The sequence below is a fragment of the Podarcis bocagei genome (assembly GCF_964188305.1).
Source record: "Podarcis bocagei genome assembly, chromosome: 3".
NCBI classification, from domain to species: Eukaryota; Metazoa; Chordata; class Lepidosauria; order Squamata; family Lacertidae; genus Podarcis; species Podarcis bocagei.
The window spans coordinates 403051-420825 of record NC_138127.1 but is presented as its reverse complement, the minus strand read 5'-3'; the positions used below and the strand labels follow the sequence as shown (position 1 = coordinate 420825).

The 17775-nt window shown below is 43.2% G+C and overlaps 1 protein-coding gene across 1 annotated transcript in view; it reads right to left on the bottom strand.

Annotated features, from left to right (window-relative positions):
- Positions 1 to 4456: 4456 nt before the first annotated feature.
- ISM1 (isthmin 1) overlaps positions 4457 to 17775 on the bottom strand; it is a 31717-nt gene continuing 18398 nt past the window's right edge. The window contains exons 2-6 of the mRNA XM_081189140.1: positions 15820 to 16059; positions 13192 to 13465; positions 12212 to 12355; positions 9458 to 9547; positions 4457 to 7413 (exon numbers count right to left, since the gene is read on the bottom strand). Coding sequence (XP_081045266.1) covers positions 6896 to 7413; positions 9458 to 9547; positions 12212 to 12355; positions 13192 to 13465; positions 15820 to 16059 — 1266 coding nt within the window. The 3' untranslated portion in view covers positions 4457 to 6895. The remainder of the gene's footprint in view (positions 7414 to 9457; positions 9548 to 12211; positions 12356 to 13191; positions 13466 to 15819; positions 16060 to 17775) is intronic.

Here is a 17775-nt window from a genome sequence, read left to right as displayed (position 1 = left end):
CTAGGCAGGTTCCTCCTCCTTAGGGAAGGGCTCTAGCTCAGTGGCGAAGCATCTGCATTTCCAGGCAGAGCCAGGAATGTCACATGGTGCCTTAAGGAGCCCTTCATTGTGACTGGCTGGCTTGGTTTGGAATATAATGCTCCCACAAAGCCTCCAAAGTGTAAGGGATGGACAATGTCCAATTTCCCCAAGAAAAGTGGCTTTTCCTTGCCTCCTCCTAAATATAAAAAATGTTTAAATAGCTCCCAAAGGCCATCTTTTCTATGCATTTCCAAATGCAGGATGTATGAAGAAGCAGGTCTGGAAAATACGGTGCAATATTGGATACAAATTCACTACATACTGACTACTGGAACACACACTTAGAAATGAGGCATAGGCCGAAGGGTATTCAAGTAACGATTTTTTATTTAAAAAAAAGATTTAGGAACCTTTGTTTTTTCTTAAAATAAAGGACACCTGGTATCTGAACCTGTCAGTGGTATGTAATAAAGCATAAGCAATCACTGTGGCCGGGGAGCTGTTGGTGTTTGTGTCAAGCTCTGCCTGATCTAGCTACCTGTACTTGCAGCCTGCATAGAGAAGATGTCAAGGAAAGGTGTCAATCCTTTTCAGCCCTGGCCATCTTAAAAGTTCAAAGCAGACCATAGTTCTGTCCTGTTCCTGTCTGGCAGAAGGCGGCAAAAGGCAATGAGGTATACCGGTAATTGGTTAAGTCCTGCTCAGATTGGACCCATCAGTCCATTGATCTCAATGGGTTTGCTCAGAGGTGTCCCATCCTGTTTCGCCACCTGAGGAGAAACAGGAAAGGGCTGCCCTGCATGTCCATCTGGTACCCTCCCCACCAAAACCTCATTTCCCAGGGTCACAGGACTGCAGGTTCTGGGTTCGGGAGAGATTTCGCAGCCCCATGAAGCTCTTGCGAGATCTCGCTGGAACCCACAAACGGCCGCTGCCACTTCTCCAGCAGAGGCAGCAGTGCCCCTTGGATTCAGCCGCCTGAGGTGGCTGCCTCAGTCTGCCTCATGGATGGGCCAGCTCTGGGCCTAACTCCAAGTAGGGCTTGGTTGGAGACACCGCACTGTGTCACATTGATTGTGTTCAGAGGAATCGCATAAACCCTTTTAAGGGAGAAAATAGCATTTTGTGGGGCTGGCTAGAAAGCTATGAACCTGTTGTATGCGTGATGTTGTTGTTGTTTTGAAAAGGCTGTTTAAGAGTCAAAGCTGGGTCTCTTCATCATGCCTGGCTTGTCATTTGAAGCGCTGCCATGGAATCCGAGTTTTGTTGAAACTGTGACTAAATACCAGTCTTCTGTGAAGTACAAAGAGCATCATCTCACCTACCCGGTGGATTTTCCATGTGTTCCTAACAATCGTACTGTCTGGGAGTGAGCTGAAGAGTGAAAGACTGGGGGATTTCCTGCCTTTATTTACAGATCTGTGGGCATGCACATGCACTAGTAATTACCCAGTCAGTCCCTTAATTTGCCTTGTACCGTGTGGGTGCAGTCTAACGGAAACTGCCTGAGCAACTTTCCACTGAAAAATTATAACCAGATATATGTTTGGAGGGAGAATGCCACACATTTTTATCATCTTCTGTACAATTGGAGGGTGGAGTAGGGGGAGGGGATTGTAATAGGTCCCCCCCCAACTTACATGCTGAGGAATGTCTTCATGGCTATGTTTTTACAGTTACTGGCATTTTCCCTTTTCCCCTACTTGCCCCCACCTTTATGTTATTGCAAATGCAGCTGAACAGGTCTGTGTCATCTGATGGCAGCGTTAGGTTTGCAGTGATGTATGTGCCTCAAATCTACTTCCAAACCTCATCTCTTTTCTCTTTATGGCCACAGTCCCAGGGCCCACAGCCCAGGGGGCACTTAAAGTCATGGGTTTGAAGAGGTTTAAGTACGTCCAACTCAAGTGTTGGATTGTGGCCTGTGTGCAAGCAATCTCTACCCCCTGCACACACACACAACTATCCATTTTTGGCTTGGTGCGATGTTATCCGTCTTCATAATGGAACATGGTAATTGCTGTACCCATTTTGAGCAGACCCAAGGGCACAGACTTATGACAAGGGTGAAAATGTATGTGCTGAGATGAAAGGAAATGGACATTTCAATGCTAATATTTTATAAAAATAAATTGGTGAGGCATGCCAGGAAATAGCCTGGAAGTAACTTGCTCATCTTCTGGGCTTTCCACCATACTATGAATCACTTGTTTACTTCACATAACAGAAATGCAGCTGTATTCCTCAGCTATAGGCTGAACACTGTAAGTGAGAGGGGAGAGTGAGCAGGTGCAAGGCCTGTACCTCAGTAGCAGGGCCTGTGCTTTCCATCCAGAATGTTCTGGGCTTAATCCCTGGTGTCTCCAGATGGGGTTGGTTTGCCTGCAAACCTGGAGAGCTGCTACTAGTCTGTGCATGTAATACAGTGGTGCCTCGCAAGACGAAAAGAATCCATTCTGTGATTCTCTTCGTCTAGCGGTTTTTTCGTCTTGCGAAGCAAGCCCATTGAAGGATTAGCGGATTAGCGCTATTAGCGGCTTTTAGCGGCTTATCTGCTGATCGGATCAGCTGATAAGCGGTTTAGCGGCTTAGAAAAAAGGGGGGAAAGGAAAAATAACCAGCAGGAACTCGCAAGACATTGTCGTCTTGCGAAGCAAGACCATAGGAAATTCGTTTTGCGAAGCACCTCCAAAACGGAAAACTCTTTCGTCTAGCGAGTTTTCCGTCTTGCGAGGCATTCGTCTTGCGGGGCACCACTGTACTGAAATTTGGCAGGTTTCATTGCCTCAAAAGGGTCCAAGAAGCCTGCAAATTTCATCTACTTCTGCCTCAATTTTTTTAAATAAAAATATAGATTTTTCCTTATCTTTTTTGTTTGACAGTGCCCAGCACAAAACTCTATTTGTCTGTAAGTTGGTAAGCTCTGTCCACTCAGGAGGGGCTACTATGCCTGCAGATTCCATCCAATTTTACTAAGAAGAGGAAATATAGCCATTTTAAAAATTTCCCCGTAACAGTGAATGGGGGAGGCACGAAACTTTACTTCTCCAAATGAGGATTCAAATGTGCACCAAACTGGGCAGGATTTGAAGCACTTCAGACCAAATCAGGCTGTTTTTCTGAGAACTGAATTGGGGTATGAACTGAATCTTGCATACAGTGCACGACCTGGCCCCCCCTCACCCAAGTTTGCACAACATTTTTGTGGCAAGCATTTCTGAGAGATTACTCACACCGGTTGGAAGGCAAGGTAATATTTGAATCCTACCTCCATTTTTCGGCATCAGCTCGAACTTCTGAATAATCCTCTGCAACATCCGCTTGCCCTTCCTTTGTTCCTGGCTAGCTGATGTGTTGCTTTCTCTATGGTTTCAATTCAATAGTTGCTGGTCTAACCTAAATGCTGTAAGCACACAGGTGGCTGAACCTTGGCTCAGTGCAGCTCACACATGTTCACAGTGCATGAATGTTCTTGGGCCATAGCTACCCAAGTTCCCCCTGCCTTCCCCAGTGTTTTTTTCCCACCATTCTTTGACAACAGAGCAGTCATAAGGCAAACCTGCGCTGAAGAGGCATACCTCTTGTAAGTTATGTACTGTGCAGTTCCCACACACACAGAGACCACATAACTGATGTCTCTGTGGGTTGCTCAATGCTCGGCGTTATGGTTTTCTGATTAGGGACACGCCATGTTATGTTAAGGAAGATCTAATTACATTATACACAAACGCACACTTCATTATTTACAAAATCAAGCCGTAGCCATCAGTGGACTGCTCCAAGCTGGAGCCAGAAGTAAAATTGGACCCGGCTCTGTCACAGTTGTCAATGGAATACTAAAACTAGCAGGCTATAAAATTCATTTTTCCCCCAAGCAAAAACAATAACATTATTATTATTATTTTAAAATGGTATTCCTGAAGACCACAGAGGGAGAAATATTTTTCCTTCTGATCTGTTCCAGGGCTGCTGCTGGGAAAAGCTGTAGTGAGCCTGAAAACATATTGTTGTGGTCTGCCAAAGTGTTTCTAACCTTGGCAGGTCTGAAGCAATGGGATTTTAATGAATGAGGTGAGAGACAAATTCTAAAATAATTCCCTCCCATCACCTTGACAAGTCTTGTGGCAGTGGCTGATGTTAATGTTTTCTTAGACCTCGCTGTGGAAGCTACATTTAAATTTTCCTTATTTTTCATTCTTGGGTGCAGAAACCAGTGAATCTGTCCCCAAACTCCTGGTAAGGAACATATTAGCCTTATGGAATGTATTAGCATATACAAAAATTGTTTTAAGATGCTTTTACTAGAAGACACTGTTGGTGGGTTGCCTGCTCACTCTTTCTGGCATCCCTCCCTCACCTGCTCAGGCTATAAGCATTCCTTCACATTTCTTCCCTGTTGTATTTAACATCCACATAATGAGAATGCAAATTAGCAGACGTTTCATCATGGCTTTATTGATAAATTTGGATTTATGCACCAGCTCTCTATGGAACATGATTGTCCCTTTTAGAAAGTCCCTTTGCTTGCCACTTTTAACTCTGCCAAATTCATGTTAGCTGCAGTTTAATAAATACGCTACAAAAGAATGCAGTAAAGTTATAACACTCCATCCCTTTACTGATTATTTTTAAAAAAACTTTGTTAAAGAATAGACTTTCTTTCGTAAAATACTATGCATTTATTTGGTATATGGCCAAATGACTTGGTATAGACTCAAGAATAAATAACAACAAGGGCATATTTTAAGAACAAATCTCTTTACAGTATGTTCCTTCAGAAGATGAGTTTGAACAAACAACAAGGGTATCACATGAAGTCTGCTTTAAATTGTTCTCCCATGGTTGATTCATTCATGTTAGCAAAGCATGATGTGTGTGCAAGGGCAGTAAAGTGGATTGGGCCATATTCCTTTTGCTGTTGTAGAGTTTGCCTGTGTAAACATAGACAAGTGCACTTAAATTCACTGTAGGATTCAGTAGGCTTGAGAGTTCTCAAGTTGGTTGGATTGGGACTTGCTCTGCAGTGGCGTGGATAAAATGTTCCCTGCCTTCCTAACAAAGCCACTACTACAGTCATACCTCGGGTTAAATATGCTTCAGGTTGAGCGCTTCTGGGTTGTACTCCACGGCAACCTGAAAGTAACAGAACGTGTTACTTCTGGGTTTCGCCGCTCGCGCATGTGCAGATGGTCAAAATTACGTCATGTGCATGCGTGGAAGCGGCGAATCGCGACCCGCACAGGCGCGGGTTACGTTCGCTTCAGGATGCGAACGGGGATCTGGAAAGGATCCTGTTCGTATCCAGAGGTACCACTGTACAGAGAAGAAATTAAAGTGGCTTCTACATGGAGACTGTGTATCATGTATACAGACCCTCTGGGAGTGAAAGCTCATAGAATCAGCAACTGTGGTTGTTTATGAATAAACTGAACATGGGAACACATCGGTCATAACATGAATCAGACCCTAATGCTCATGCGCAAACTTGCCTTCAACCCAGAAATGCATTTCTGACACTTTTCCAATTAACTGATCCGGTTATGTGTGTGTTTTTAACTGCAACTCCCTGTTTTTAAGATATCGCCCACATTTTTGCTTTATGCACAGTGGCTAAGCCTGCTCCAAGTTGCTTAAGGTTATTTTGCTTAGGGCTGCTTTACACATTGTGCAGGATAAATCAAAGTTAGTCAACAAAATGGGCATTCAAAAGGGAGGTGCAGCCAGTTCTGAGTCCCAGAAAAATATGGCTATACAATAGGTGAGTTTGCTGTGTTTACATCCTTGTAATAAGGCGGTGTGTGAAGAAGACTTTGAGGGACTTTAACTATCCATGCAGCTCCTCCCTCCCCAGGCCTTATCTTTGAGTGGTGGCACAAAATAATAACTGTAATGAAAATGTGCTTTACTTCTGCTCACATCCCTGGAGCTATTAAGAGCTCTTAGTAACTGGACCCCTGCCAAGCTGAATTGCAAGGCAAGTATAACTCCAAAATGGGAATGGAGTTTTGCTTTGTCTATTATTGTATCTACCAGCTTCGTTCCTCCTCTTGAATAATTACTGCCCTTCCCTTTTAAAAAAAACTCTTTCTTTTTCTTAAATATGTCTAAATATTTTCATCAATATATCTCTAAGGAAATTATGCTGCATTTGTATTAAATAACTTATGTATGGAAACTGTTTAATAATGATCTGGTTATAGTCCTTGGCTTTGATTTAGTAAAAATATTTCAGAGGTACTTGTACACTTTGCAGAATAAGGGATATTTGATTGCGTCAGCCACACTTTAGGTATCACAGTCTTTTACTCACCAGAGTCAATCACACAGACGTAGTATTTGACACAAATCAAAGTCCCTGACTTCTGCACAGGCACAATGGCAGTGGATGCTGATATTTCTCCCTGCTGTTCTGAACAAAAGTAGTACCATCAGATGCAGTTCTCAGATGCATTAGATGGATAACCCATGAGCAAAAGCCCCATAACTGGGGTTTGCAGTTGAGAAACGGACTCTTGAGTTCTGTTGCCTCAACCACTGAAAGCTGAGCTTTTCCCATACAGATTAAAAAATGATAGCCCAGTCCTTACTTGAGCATGATTTTAAAAACACAAAACCTTACACTGGTGCAGAATGCATAACATTATATAAATGTCTATTTGCACAGGGGTCCATATGCAATTTCTATATGCATATATAAATAATACACTTATGAAAAAATGTGTATTCTATACAACTATATACAGTTAGTTGGGGTGAGTGGAGGAATGGGACATTAAAATCTGTATGCTGAGAGTTTCTTTGATTTGGGGTCCTATAGACCAACCGCCCATGTTCCACAGACTCTGAAAGAAGTTGGCTTCTTTCCTCCGCCTTCTCAGTACTCTCTCGCTTCCTGAAATTGTCTGTAATAGTCCTCCTCTGAAGGGTTCTCTGTACATTTCTGACCATTATTAGGAGGCCTGGCTTCATTATAGCGGCTCCAGTCCCCTTTGCAAATGATCCAAGGCAAGATGTCCACTTTGTAATGAAGTTCGGCGGAGAATTCTATGCTGATCAGGTTTGGGGTTCCTGCGCCTTTGCCCCTTGTGATCAGCTGCATGATGTCGTCGTAGCAACAGTGCTGTGCAGCCAGGGTGGTACTTTCCAAAGACAGCATGGACCGGATGCAATAGCGAGCGGTCGGCTTATAGATCTCCAGTTTTTCCTTTGGCCCACTCGCATCTTTCCAGCGAAAGTTTTTCCGCTTAAGCCGGTCGTAGATATCGGCCGTGCTGTAGGCAACCTCCGTGGGATACGTGCAAGGGCAAGCAGGGAGGTCGTTGACCACTTTGTGCATGTACTTCTTTAAGAATTCGCTCTTGCAGCTCATCCACCTCTCACAGCTGTCAGTATCTGGACAGTAGAAAAGGGACACAAGGAGAACTTCACTGTGTTTCAGAGATGACAAAAATGCAGGATTTTGACAGCGTTTAGCTAACATTACACTCCGGTAGTCAAGGGTTTGCTTTGTGTTCTATCACAAAATCAATTCCAATATTATTTTAAAAACATTTTAAGGCCTTGGAAAACATGCAACAACAACAATTTTTTATTATTTATACCCTGCCCATCAAACATTACAAACTTCCCTAAATAGGGCTGCCTTCAGATGTCTTCTAAAAGACAGATAGTTGTTTATTTCCTTGACATCTGACGGGAGGGCGTTCCAAGGGGTGGGCGCCACTACCGAGAAGGCCCTCTGCCTGGTTCCCTGTAACTTCACTTCTTGTAGTGAGGGAACAAGCAGAAGACCTTCGGAGGAGGACTTCAGTGTCTGGGCCGTTTAGGGCTTTAAAGGTCAGAACCAACACTTTGAATTGTACCAGTTTCACTGTCAATATGTGATATGTCAATATGTCAGCCTTTCCTATGGAGTGTGCATCTTGTCAGAAGAAAAGATATTATTATTATTAAGATGATCATAGTGAGTAAAAGTAAATATGAAAAGAAAAGAACAGAAAAGGGAAAAAGAAAACTGATGTATATATTTTTTTAAGCAGAGGAAAACAGCAATAACAAAATAACCATAACATATACCGTATTTTTTGCTCTATAAGACTCACTTTTTCCCTCTTAAAAAGTAAGGGGAAATGTGTGTGCGTCTTATGGAGCGAATGCAGGCTGCACAGCTATCACAGAAGCCAGAACAGCAAGAGGGATTGCTGCTTTCACTGCGCAGCGACCCCTCTTGCTGTTCTGGCTTCTGAGATTTAGAATTTTTTTTTTCTTGTTTTCCTCCTCCAAAAACTTGGTACGTCTTGTGGTCTGGTGCGTCTTATAGAGCAAAAGATATGGTAATTAATGTTACCAAGCTATATAGTATGTATGTCGATGGATTAAACTTATTGTTTCTCTCAAGCATATGGTAACTCATGGGTCACTATGGTTTTCATAAATACGTTCCAAATATCATTTAAATTTGTCCATGTATAATCTTTGTCTGAAAGCAATCCATTCACGTGTTGCAAGAGTTGTTGTATCATCTATCCATTGACCAAAGGGTGCTGTATTTTTGCCCTTCCATATATCAATATCAATCTTCTGAAAAATATACTGTGCATGCTTTAGCTACACTAAAGCTGAAGTGAGTGCATTGTAGTGCACCTAGTTTTCATGAGGTTCCCTTATGATTAAAAAATAAAATGTGGGTTAAAATTTGGCAGAGCACCGCCCCCCCTGCCTCTGTGAGGGCCTCTTGAATGCAGCTGCACAGAGACACTGGAACTATAATCTTAACGGATGATATTGAAACAGCTCCTTTATAACTGAAGCCATAAGTGGCTCACATTCCAGACTTGTAATATGTGGGGAGACAGCAAGATATCTGTGCAAATCAGGATATGACACTAGCAGAACACTCATGAATGATGAAGTGAGGGTCTGCATCTGGAATAAAGAACAGAGTCAAACCTTTGTGCAAGTTTTAAGAAAATCTTCAGCCTTGCTCCAAGCAATGCTTTCGCATCCCATAAACAATGCTCTGGATTAACCATGTCTTGGCCAGCATGGACAGATTTTGGAGTGCTACCTGTTGGTTGCAGAGTCACCCTGAACGTAATCAGTCACCCAGAACATATTACGCGCAGCTGTAGTATTCAAGTTTTTGCCTTTTGTCCTTGAATAACGAATTTGCAATGATTCAAGAAGGCTGTGGCACAGCTGGAGGCAGAAATGTTTAGTCGAACGTTTTTCCTTTAGAAAGCCCACTGGGAATGGCTGCTGAACAATGTGTAACTGGCTCAGTCAAAACCCACACATTACAAAGATGGGAAATATTTGAGTGCTCCCTCATAGCACCTTCTCAGAAGTGTCCTAGGGGGAAACTGTCACACAGATTGAAGTCTGCCTGCATCATCTAGCTCTGAAGGAAGAGAACCCTCTGCTCCTATCTGCTTACCGACTTCAAACAGCTTTGTGGCATTGAATTCTTCGCTTCCTGCGAGCAAACTCACTTCTGTTGCTGCTGTCCTGAAGGTGTCTTCAATCCCTGAAGAAAACAGGGTATATAAATATATTTTTTCAGTAACGGCACATAATACAAGGCAGTAGAGAAACTAGGCTTGCATTAGTATCCCACTGATTTCTTATGTTCCTATAAACATTCATGCCGTCACTGTTACTTTTAGTTTATTGGATTTCTTAACCATCTGTCACCATGAGGTCCCAGGGGAAGGTTACAACAGCAATATAAAAAGACAATATTAAAATTGGTTAAAACTCTTGCTTTTGAATCAGAGAGAATAAGAAAGAACCTCAGAGAATGAAAATTACTTCTGAGCCTCAGCAGTCTTGCACTTTAATACAAAGGTCAAAACAAATGTCCTCCCACCCCTCTCTGACACCATCCCCTCTCTCAAATATTTTAATATTGACTTGAGATGAATACCTGATACTACTCACTGGTGCCATTAAGTACCTTCTGAATGGTTATGTTTCTCTGAACATCACAGCAATCGCTTATAACTGCCAGCGACTGGAAACTTAAGTCGCAAGACAGTTTTTCATTATTTTCTGCTTGCAGTGCCAGCAAACGAGTGCTGAGCAGAGGAGTTTTCGACTGCTACGCAAGCAGATTTTTATTTTATTTTTACAAAAAACAGGATGTACTACATACTGGTGTTGCAGGCTGATGAAGACAATGTGGCTGACAGACACGGTGGTGCAAATATTTGGGCTATTAATAAATCCAGACCTTAAGAAACCACCCCAACATGAGAGGAACGATGACAAAAAATGCCTGCAGATATTCTCCCAGCTGTGCAGGAACATCTTATCTGGGGCCATGTTTAAATGACCTAACCACACAAGCAGAGAATGAACCACCTGATTCCACACCCCCCCTTCAGCTCCAGCTGGGTCAGGTGGAAGCGACTTGTAAACAAAGTTTACATTGTTTGGAAAATGTATTTGGACAACAAAGGCAATCCTCTGTCTGAAAGATGCTGCTCTGTTGAGCTAGGGGCCTCTATGCCAAGCCGATATTAGCAGCACCTTTGAGACTGAGCCTTGCCTTTCCCCCCCTCAAACATGCATCACACAGATGCAGAGTCTAGCGCTAGTCAATTTAAACTGCACTGTCTAAGGTGGTTGACTTAGGGTTGCCATTTTTACGCCTCTATTCCTGTTAACAGAAAGGGGAGATGGGGGGCGGTGGGCGGACCCAAAAATCAAGGTTGCTATCCCATAAAAAACAACCAAGGGGAACAAATTCCTTAAATAAAGCAAAGATGGCACTTTCTATGTAGCCTAAAACTATGTGCATTCCACAACGCACATCCTCAAATTGGCATGTCAGCATCACACATGACAGTTCTGGAGAAGTATCAGCAAATTATCTTTGTAAGTTGAAGACACAGTTATTTGTTCAGACGAGCTTTCCCTTGCCGTTGTTCCAGACACGTACCCTCCCTACAAGTTATGGAAAGTTTGTTGAGCAAGATACCCAAGAACCCACCATGAAGGCAAAACTCACGGCAGTTTAGTTTTTGCCCTTGACATTTCCAAATTCTCAGTGGAGTTCTAATGAGGGTGAGGGTTCATTCTCTCTGGCAAATCCTTGGGCAATTTCTACTGTGTCGTCATGCTCCTTCCAAGGAAACAAACATGGCGCCGTCAGTGCCAGCTGTCAGGCGCCAGGTTGAGACACTCCGTGTTGCCCAGGCATTGGGTTATTAATCTGGAACATACTCTGGTATGAATTTGGCCTTTTTTGTGGTGCTCACCATTTAGGTCAGGGGAATGATTTCTTCTTTTCATAGCATTGTTTGAATTTGTGTTTATTGCATCTTGGGTTTTATTTTGCATCTGGTTTTTAACTGATAGTTTTTAATGCTGTTTGTAGTTTTATGGATCTGTATGTTGCTCTGAGACAATTTATTTGAAATAATAAAGCAATGAAATAATAATGGTAGCATGATTAATGAATATGCTTTTAAAAAATGGTGCTAATGCTCTTTCCACAAGAATGAATTCCCTGAAGATCTCAATGTGTTTTCTAGTTGCACTTTTGCATCTAAATACAGGCCGTGATGGAGGGATGAATGAGAAATGTCAGGGGAGGGCTCCATTGCCTAAGCTAAAGTATAGTTACCAGCATGTTCACATCTGAGTGAAGGGCCTCCCTGACCCCACTAGTGATGTGTGTGCAAGAGTCATAGTTTAGCCAAGGTACCACATCCAAGGCATTAGGCTTTGAACAGCTACGGCTGTCTTGATCATCTCATTTTGCATATTGCTCTCTTTCTCTACACTTTGAAACCTGATGTCACTGCAAAAACACCAAAGCATCGTATTCTCTTAGCACTTATCTTTTTAAGCAATACAATAATGGTAAATGCAATTAGAACTTCAGAAGGCAGGATACTCTTATTTCCTATAGTACCCCATCTAGTGCATCTTGCAAGAAATGCAGGTCTCTCTTGCCTACATCTCTATAGGCTCTGTTGAAATCTGAGGCACACAGCATGAGCAGTGCTCCTGAAGGCCCTTTAGAAAGGAAAAGCATCTGCCTCTGCCTCGAAGGCACAACAAAGCTGATAATTTCAGATATGGGGAAGCATCTCCTCCTATTATTTTAATATGATACTTTTTACCAGTGAAGGGTTGCAAGCAGTTGTGCCGTTCAGGTCAAAGCAATTAAGCGGAGCCTAACCTGGACAGTTGGGCCTGTCACATGTCCTTGATTCGGTGGCTGTGCAGGCATAGCCACAGGTTCTGGTGCGCTTCTGATTGCCGTTGCCACAGGTTATACTACAAATAGACCAGGGGCTCCAGTCTCCTTCCCCATCTATGTAATCTGCAAGGGAGGAACAAGAAAAAAAAGGAGAGAACTAGCTGGTAAACAAGTAAATGTTTGATTATAAAAGTAGAAATGGCAAAAAAACAATACGTGTGGCTATCTGAGGACTGGCTCGGATATTAAGTGGTGTCTTCAACAAAACATTTGCTGCTGTTCACAATGCGAGTCAGCATTGCCTTTTCTTGGGATACTCTATCCTATCGCTTCCCTCCCCAGTTTTCCATTCCATGCTCACTGAACATGCTCAGACCTTAGTGAGCTGATTTGGCGTCCCCTGCCTTCCCCACAAAGTTTATGTGTGCTTCTGCAAATTCTGGGGTTCCCTCGAGCCGGCTGATACTTCCCTCTCCTGTGTAAGTGGGTGTGCTTTGGCTACACGATAGTCAGAGAAGATCAGTATCAGTGCATAGTATATATTATCTAAACCTCAGGGAATCAGTTAATCTGAAATAACTGAAACACAATTCCTTTTCTCTCTCACCTGTACCCCTGACCCTCTCTTCCCTCTTATTATCTTTGGTGCCCAGTCACTCTCCGTAGTGGTGGGTGCCCTCCCAACACCTGCTTCCCTGTTAGTGCAGCACCGGGGGGTGGCAAAGTTGTGCAGATGCACAAGACTGGTCCCACCGGTGCCCTTGCGTGCTCCCTACCTCATGCCACCCTCCCCCAACCAAGTCCAGGTAAGAAGCAGGAATGCTAGTGTCGGAAGCACCTACTCCTGCCCCCTGTGGCTCTGCCCCACCTCACGTTTCCACTGCTGATGGTTCCTCACCTGCAGAGCACTGCTACCAACCTGAGGTGCTACAAACAAGGGATTCAGAAGGCTCACTCACCATACTCTGGCTGTGCCTTTGAGTCAAATGTCCGGTGACTAGGTGCGTGACTTTCCCACCCGCCACCAACGGGGTTCAGGAAGTTGCTGTCTTCGGTTGTGCTGTCATACTTGTAATCCTGGTCCCCGCTACTCATGCGGGTGACCGTGGGTGCTGATCTCTGCCACCAGTTCCTCCAGTCTGGTGATGGGACTGGCCAGCTGGGTTTCCTGCCTTCCTTTCGGAGATCCTTCTCTGGTTCAGAGTCTGGCCCATCAACAACTTCTATAGTCACCTGGAGAATTCGAGACAGCAGGCAAATCAGAATTCAGGTCTCTACAGCTCTGTCCCAAACACCAATCCAAGAAAGAAAGAAAAATATGTTGACATGCCAGTGAAAGATTTTGTCAAGCCAAGACAAAAGGCAAGTGCCATCTGGAACTTGCAAGGGAGGGGGAAAGGAATATACATTCGTACCTTGGATCCCGAAGGCCTTGCAAGTCAAATGTTTTGGTTCCTGAACGCCGCAAACCTGGAAGTGAGTGTTCCGGTTTGCGAACGTTCTTTGGAACCCGAACGTCCAAGGTGACTTCCATGGCTTCCAATTGGCTGCAGAAGCTTCCTGCAGCCAATTGAAAGCTGCGCCTTGGTTTCTGTAACGGATTCTGTTCAACTTCCGAGGTACCACTGTGTGTGTGTATGCATGCAACAAACAGAAAGGATGTCTGCTGTCTTCTGTCAGACTGGTCCTCAGTTAGTGGAAGAAGTAGATTAGGCCTAGGGAGGTTTGTACTACTAGCATCACCAATATTGACTTTTTTGTTTGGGTTTCCTTTTAAAGAGGAGAAGAGGCAGAGAGCAAAGGTTCAAAGAAGGACAGAGGTGCCACAGGACACTTTGTTCTTGTTTATGCCGCATAGAATTAACGTGCTCTGGAAATGTGAGAAACGGTGACTTAAAAACTGGAGGAAGAGGAGAGTTCACAAAAACAGAAGCAGCGAGGTATCGGAATCCAAGCCCAGGAGCTCCTCACAGTTGGTACACATTTAAATAGGCTGGGAAACCGAAAGGGGGGGAAAAAGAACATCACACAGAAAAAAATTTTGGCAGCCAAATTATTGGCTCGACACATGACTTCACTTTGTTTCGAAGGAAAAGAAAGTGAAGCTGTTGCACCCTGAATAGCCTTGCACTGCTGGCATGACCGCATGAGCTGGCATGTGTCAAATCAATGGGCGATCAACAAAAGAGCTTTTCACCAAGAACGAAGAAAATCTCTGATCCCCAAGGAAATATGTTACTGGCTTTTTTAAAAAAGCACCTCATTTTCAAGGACTTCCTGTGAATTCGTTTACTTGAGTGCAGTGGTGCATTTGGCTGCTGATTTGGCAACGGCGTTTAAAAAAGCATCCGTAGCACAAAAGTAACAGCTGCTTGGGTTACCCTTTTCAAATGTCTCCTTGTCTTGCTAATACTGAAACAATTGCACAAATGGAAAAGGAGCTGAATAAAAATATTTCATTTCTGGGAAAGATTGAACCAAATAATGAGTAAACAGACAGACACTGTATTCATTTCAACTGGCACCAGGTAGAACAAGTCTCGAAATTTTGTGCAAGACTATTGTCAGTGACTGACTGCTGTCTTGTATTGCAAACATTTAAAAAACAACTTACCTACCTTTATTGTAAGAAAGCCCAAGGAAGTGTTTATTTTTAAGTGTTCATGTGGGGGAACAGTAGAACAAGTTATACATGTCTACCTGAAAATCTTCTGTATATAGTTGTATCCCATGTTCGTTATTGTTCTCCTCAGAGTATACCCACTGAAATTAATATATGCAGGTTACTCGTTTTTTATTTAATTTCAGTAGGTCCACTCAATGGATAGAACTAACATTGGGTGCAACTCATAGTAGATTCTGACATTAAACCAGTGACATATACAAAGCAATGTGCCATTTTCAGGCAAACAATTCTGCTCTAAAATATTGCAAATGTTCTGGCTGATAATTTTGGAGGAACTTGCTCGAAGTCTAGTGTTTGTTTCAAGTTATGTGTTTTGTCCCTGTTCCACAGTTCAGTGGTTTATTTCCATTCTAGCTAATGTTTATCCATAAGGTTTTGTTTTCTGGGCTCATTTCAACATTTGAACCAGTCCTCTTATACAATATTCTAGGCAAAGCAGGTCCAAACTATTTCAAAGAAGCTATGTGAGTGTTTCAGCACCACACGTTTACTGTTTAATTGCAAAACATCTTCAGTCAGATGAATAAAGTTCCAAAGAACTTGTGCCAGACATCTCCACATTTACTTTAACTTTCAATGCATGACCTTTGTTGCAGGGTTTGCTAAGAAATTGGTTGGTAGGTATTTTGCTTTATGTTGATGATATGTTTTATCATATTGACACCAACAATATACCTTTTGAATAGAATAATCCATCTATTTGAACAGATCAATCAATCCATTCACCAACCACCTTAGCTGTATGGCAAATGGAAACCTGGGGGAGGAAAAACTCCTTTCTTACATTTCTTGTTTTCCATGTGGCTTGTAGGTTTTGTGAATGAAATTGTATTGTATGGAATAGACACTGTTTATTCCATGATTCAAGTAAGAGCCTAAACAGGAAAGAAGAGTTTTTTACCTGGATGTTTGGGTTTTGCCCATTGATATCTGCTTTTGAGAGGTCAGGAAAGTTTGGGAGATCCAGAAGGAATGGCCTGGGCCCATCTCTTTGCAAAGCTGTATGCCCATTCTCTTGCCTGAATCGCTGCTTGGTGAACGATTTGTGCGCGACATGGTGGTCAGGATAATCCCGTCTGTCCTCAGGGTTTAGTGTAAAGCTGGCTTCAGGTGACGGAAGACCATCTGTGTGGAGGGCATCCTGAGGGCAAGAAGCAAACATCAAGATTACACACAGCAAACAAGAAAGATGAACAAGAGTTAGCAGAATACAGTGGGTTGGTTTACATGTCACAGTTATGCTTCATAACTATACTTTAAAGGTGTGGTGGTACACTGGCAAAAATGGTGTTCACTTTGCTTCTCCCCCACTCTAACAATGGTTTGCTCCTGGATTGCTGCTTGCCATTTGCCTGGGGGAACCCTAAGCCAAACTATGGGTTAGCTCCCTGTAGGAGCAGGAGATGAGCAAAGCAGTCGTGAGTTTAGCCGCATGCACAAACGTTTTGCACATTCACTTTTAAGCCACGCGATTCCCCCTCATTTTATCATCACAACAGCTTTGTCAGGTAGCTTGGGCTGCAAGATAGTAATTGATTACCCAATGAACATCACAGCTCAGGGGCTTTTCACGCTGACCATTTATAGTGGAATAGTCACTGTTTGATTCGATGTTTTGACTTTGTAGCTGATACAAATGTTAAGAGAGTGCAGGGTTTTCCTTTCCATGGTCATAGTGAGCTTTGCCCAAACTGAGAAAAGTTCAGTGGTTACATTCACACTCCTAGAGTGTCCTTGTGTTCCTCTAGCCATTAAATATCAGCATGCTGAGGGGGCCAGCCCTTTTTAATTTATTTATTTTTAATGCCTAGTACCCCAGAATATTGACCTTGTGGAAGTACAGTGATACCTCAGGTTAAGTACTTAATTCGTTCTGGAGGTCCGTTCTTAACCTGAAACTGTTCTTAACCTTAGCTAATGGGGCCTCCTGCTGCTGTCGTGCCGCCGGAGCCCAATTTCTGTTCTCATCCAGAAGCAAAGTTCTTAACCTGAAGCACTGTTTCTGGGTTAGCAGAGTCTGTAACCTGAAGCGTATGTAACCTGAGGTACCACTGTATAGGAAATCGGAAGAAGAAGTACGCTTCTGGCAAACCTGGTTTTTGTGGCAAAATTTTGTCTGCAGCTAATGATTGTTGTCATGGATCAGATGTTGACTCAGTACCATCATCTCTATCTGCCACAACTCTCCTCTGAACTCTGCTCTCAAACCGACAGCCCACAGTGGTCCAAGGGAAGCAGCACGAAACAGACGTCTTCCAAACTATTGCCGTTGACCCCCACCACCTTTCACACAAAGAACGGGACAATGCTTGTCCCCCCTGCCACACAACTAAAAATATTGAGGATCCATTCTGGATCTTTCACCAAGTTGGATTCCTTACGGTATAAGAAGCAGCAGATTTCCAAGTACATTATTCTGGAATACTAGCTGGAATGTGCATGCTGACGTCATGCAGCAATGTGTCAAAAAAATCTGAAAAACTCAGCAACCATTATGCTATAAAAACGGAAAGTGTAGAAAGGCCCTAAATAAGATTTTCAACCTGGATGTCACAGGTCCTAGTCTGAGACTCTAGCCACTACTCCACACTGAGGTCTGCAGCGAGTTGTTAACTGCTATATCTAGATAGTCTCCTTTTCAGGTTGACTTCAAGTGGGTCTTCAATTCTTGCAACATGGTAGAAAAACCCTGCAGCTTTAAAAGCATGTAGGTTCTCAGAGCTGTCTGTAGTTTCTAGCAGGCAGCTGCTCTCTGCTCTTTGCCTCTCCTCCTGCCCACTCCCCAAAATCATTCACCATCTCCTTGCTAAATATATTTGTGTATCCATCGCCTGTCAAATGGTGTTTCCCTTAGTGT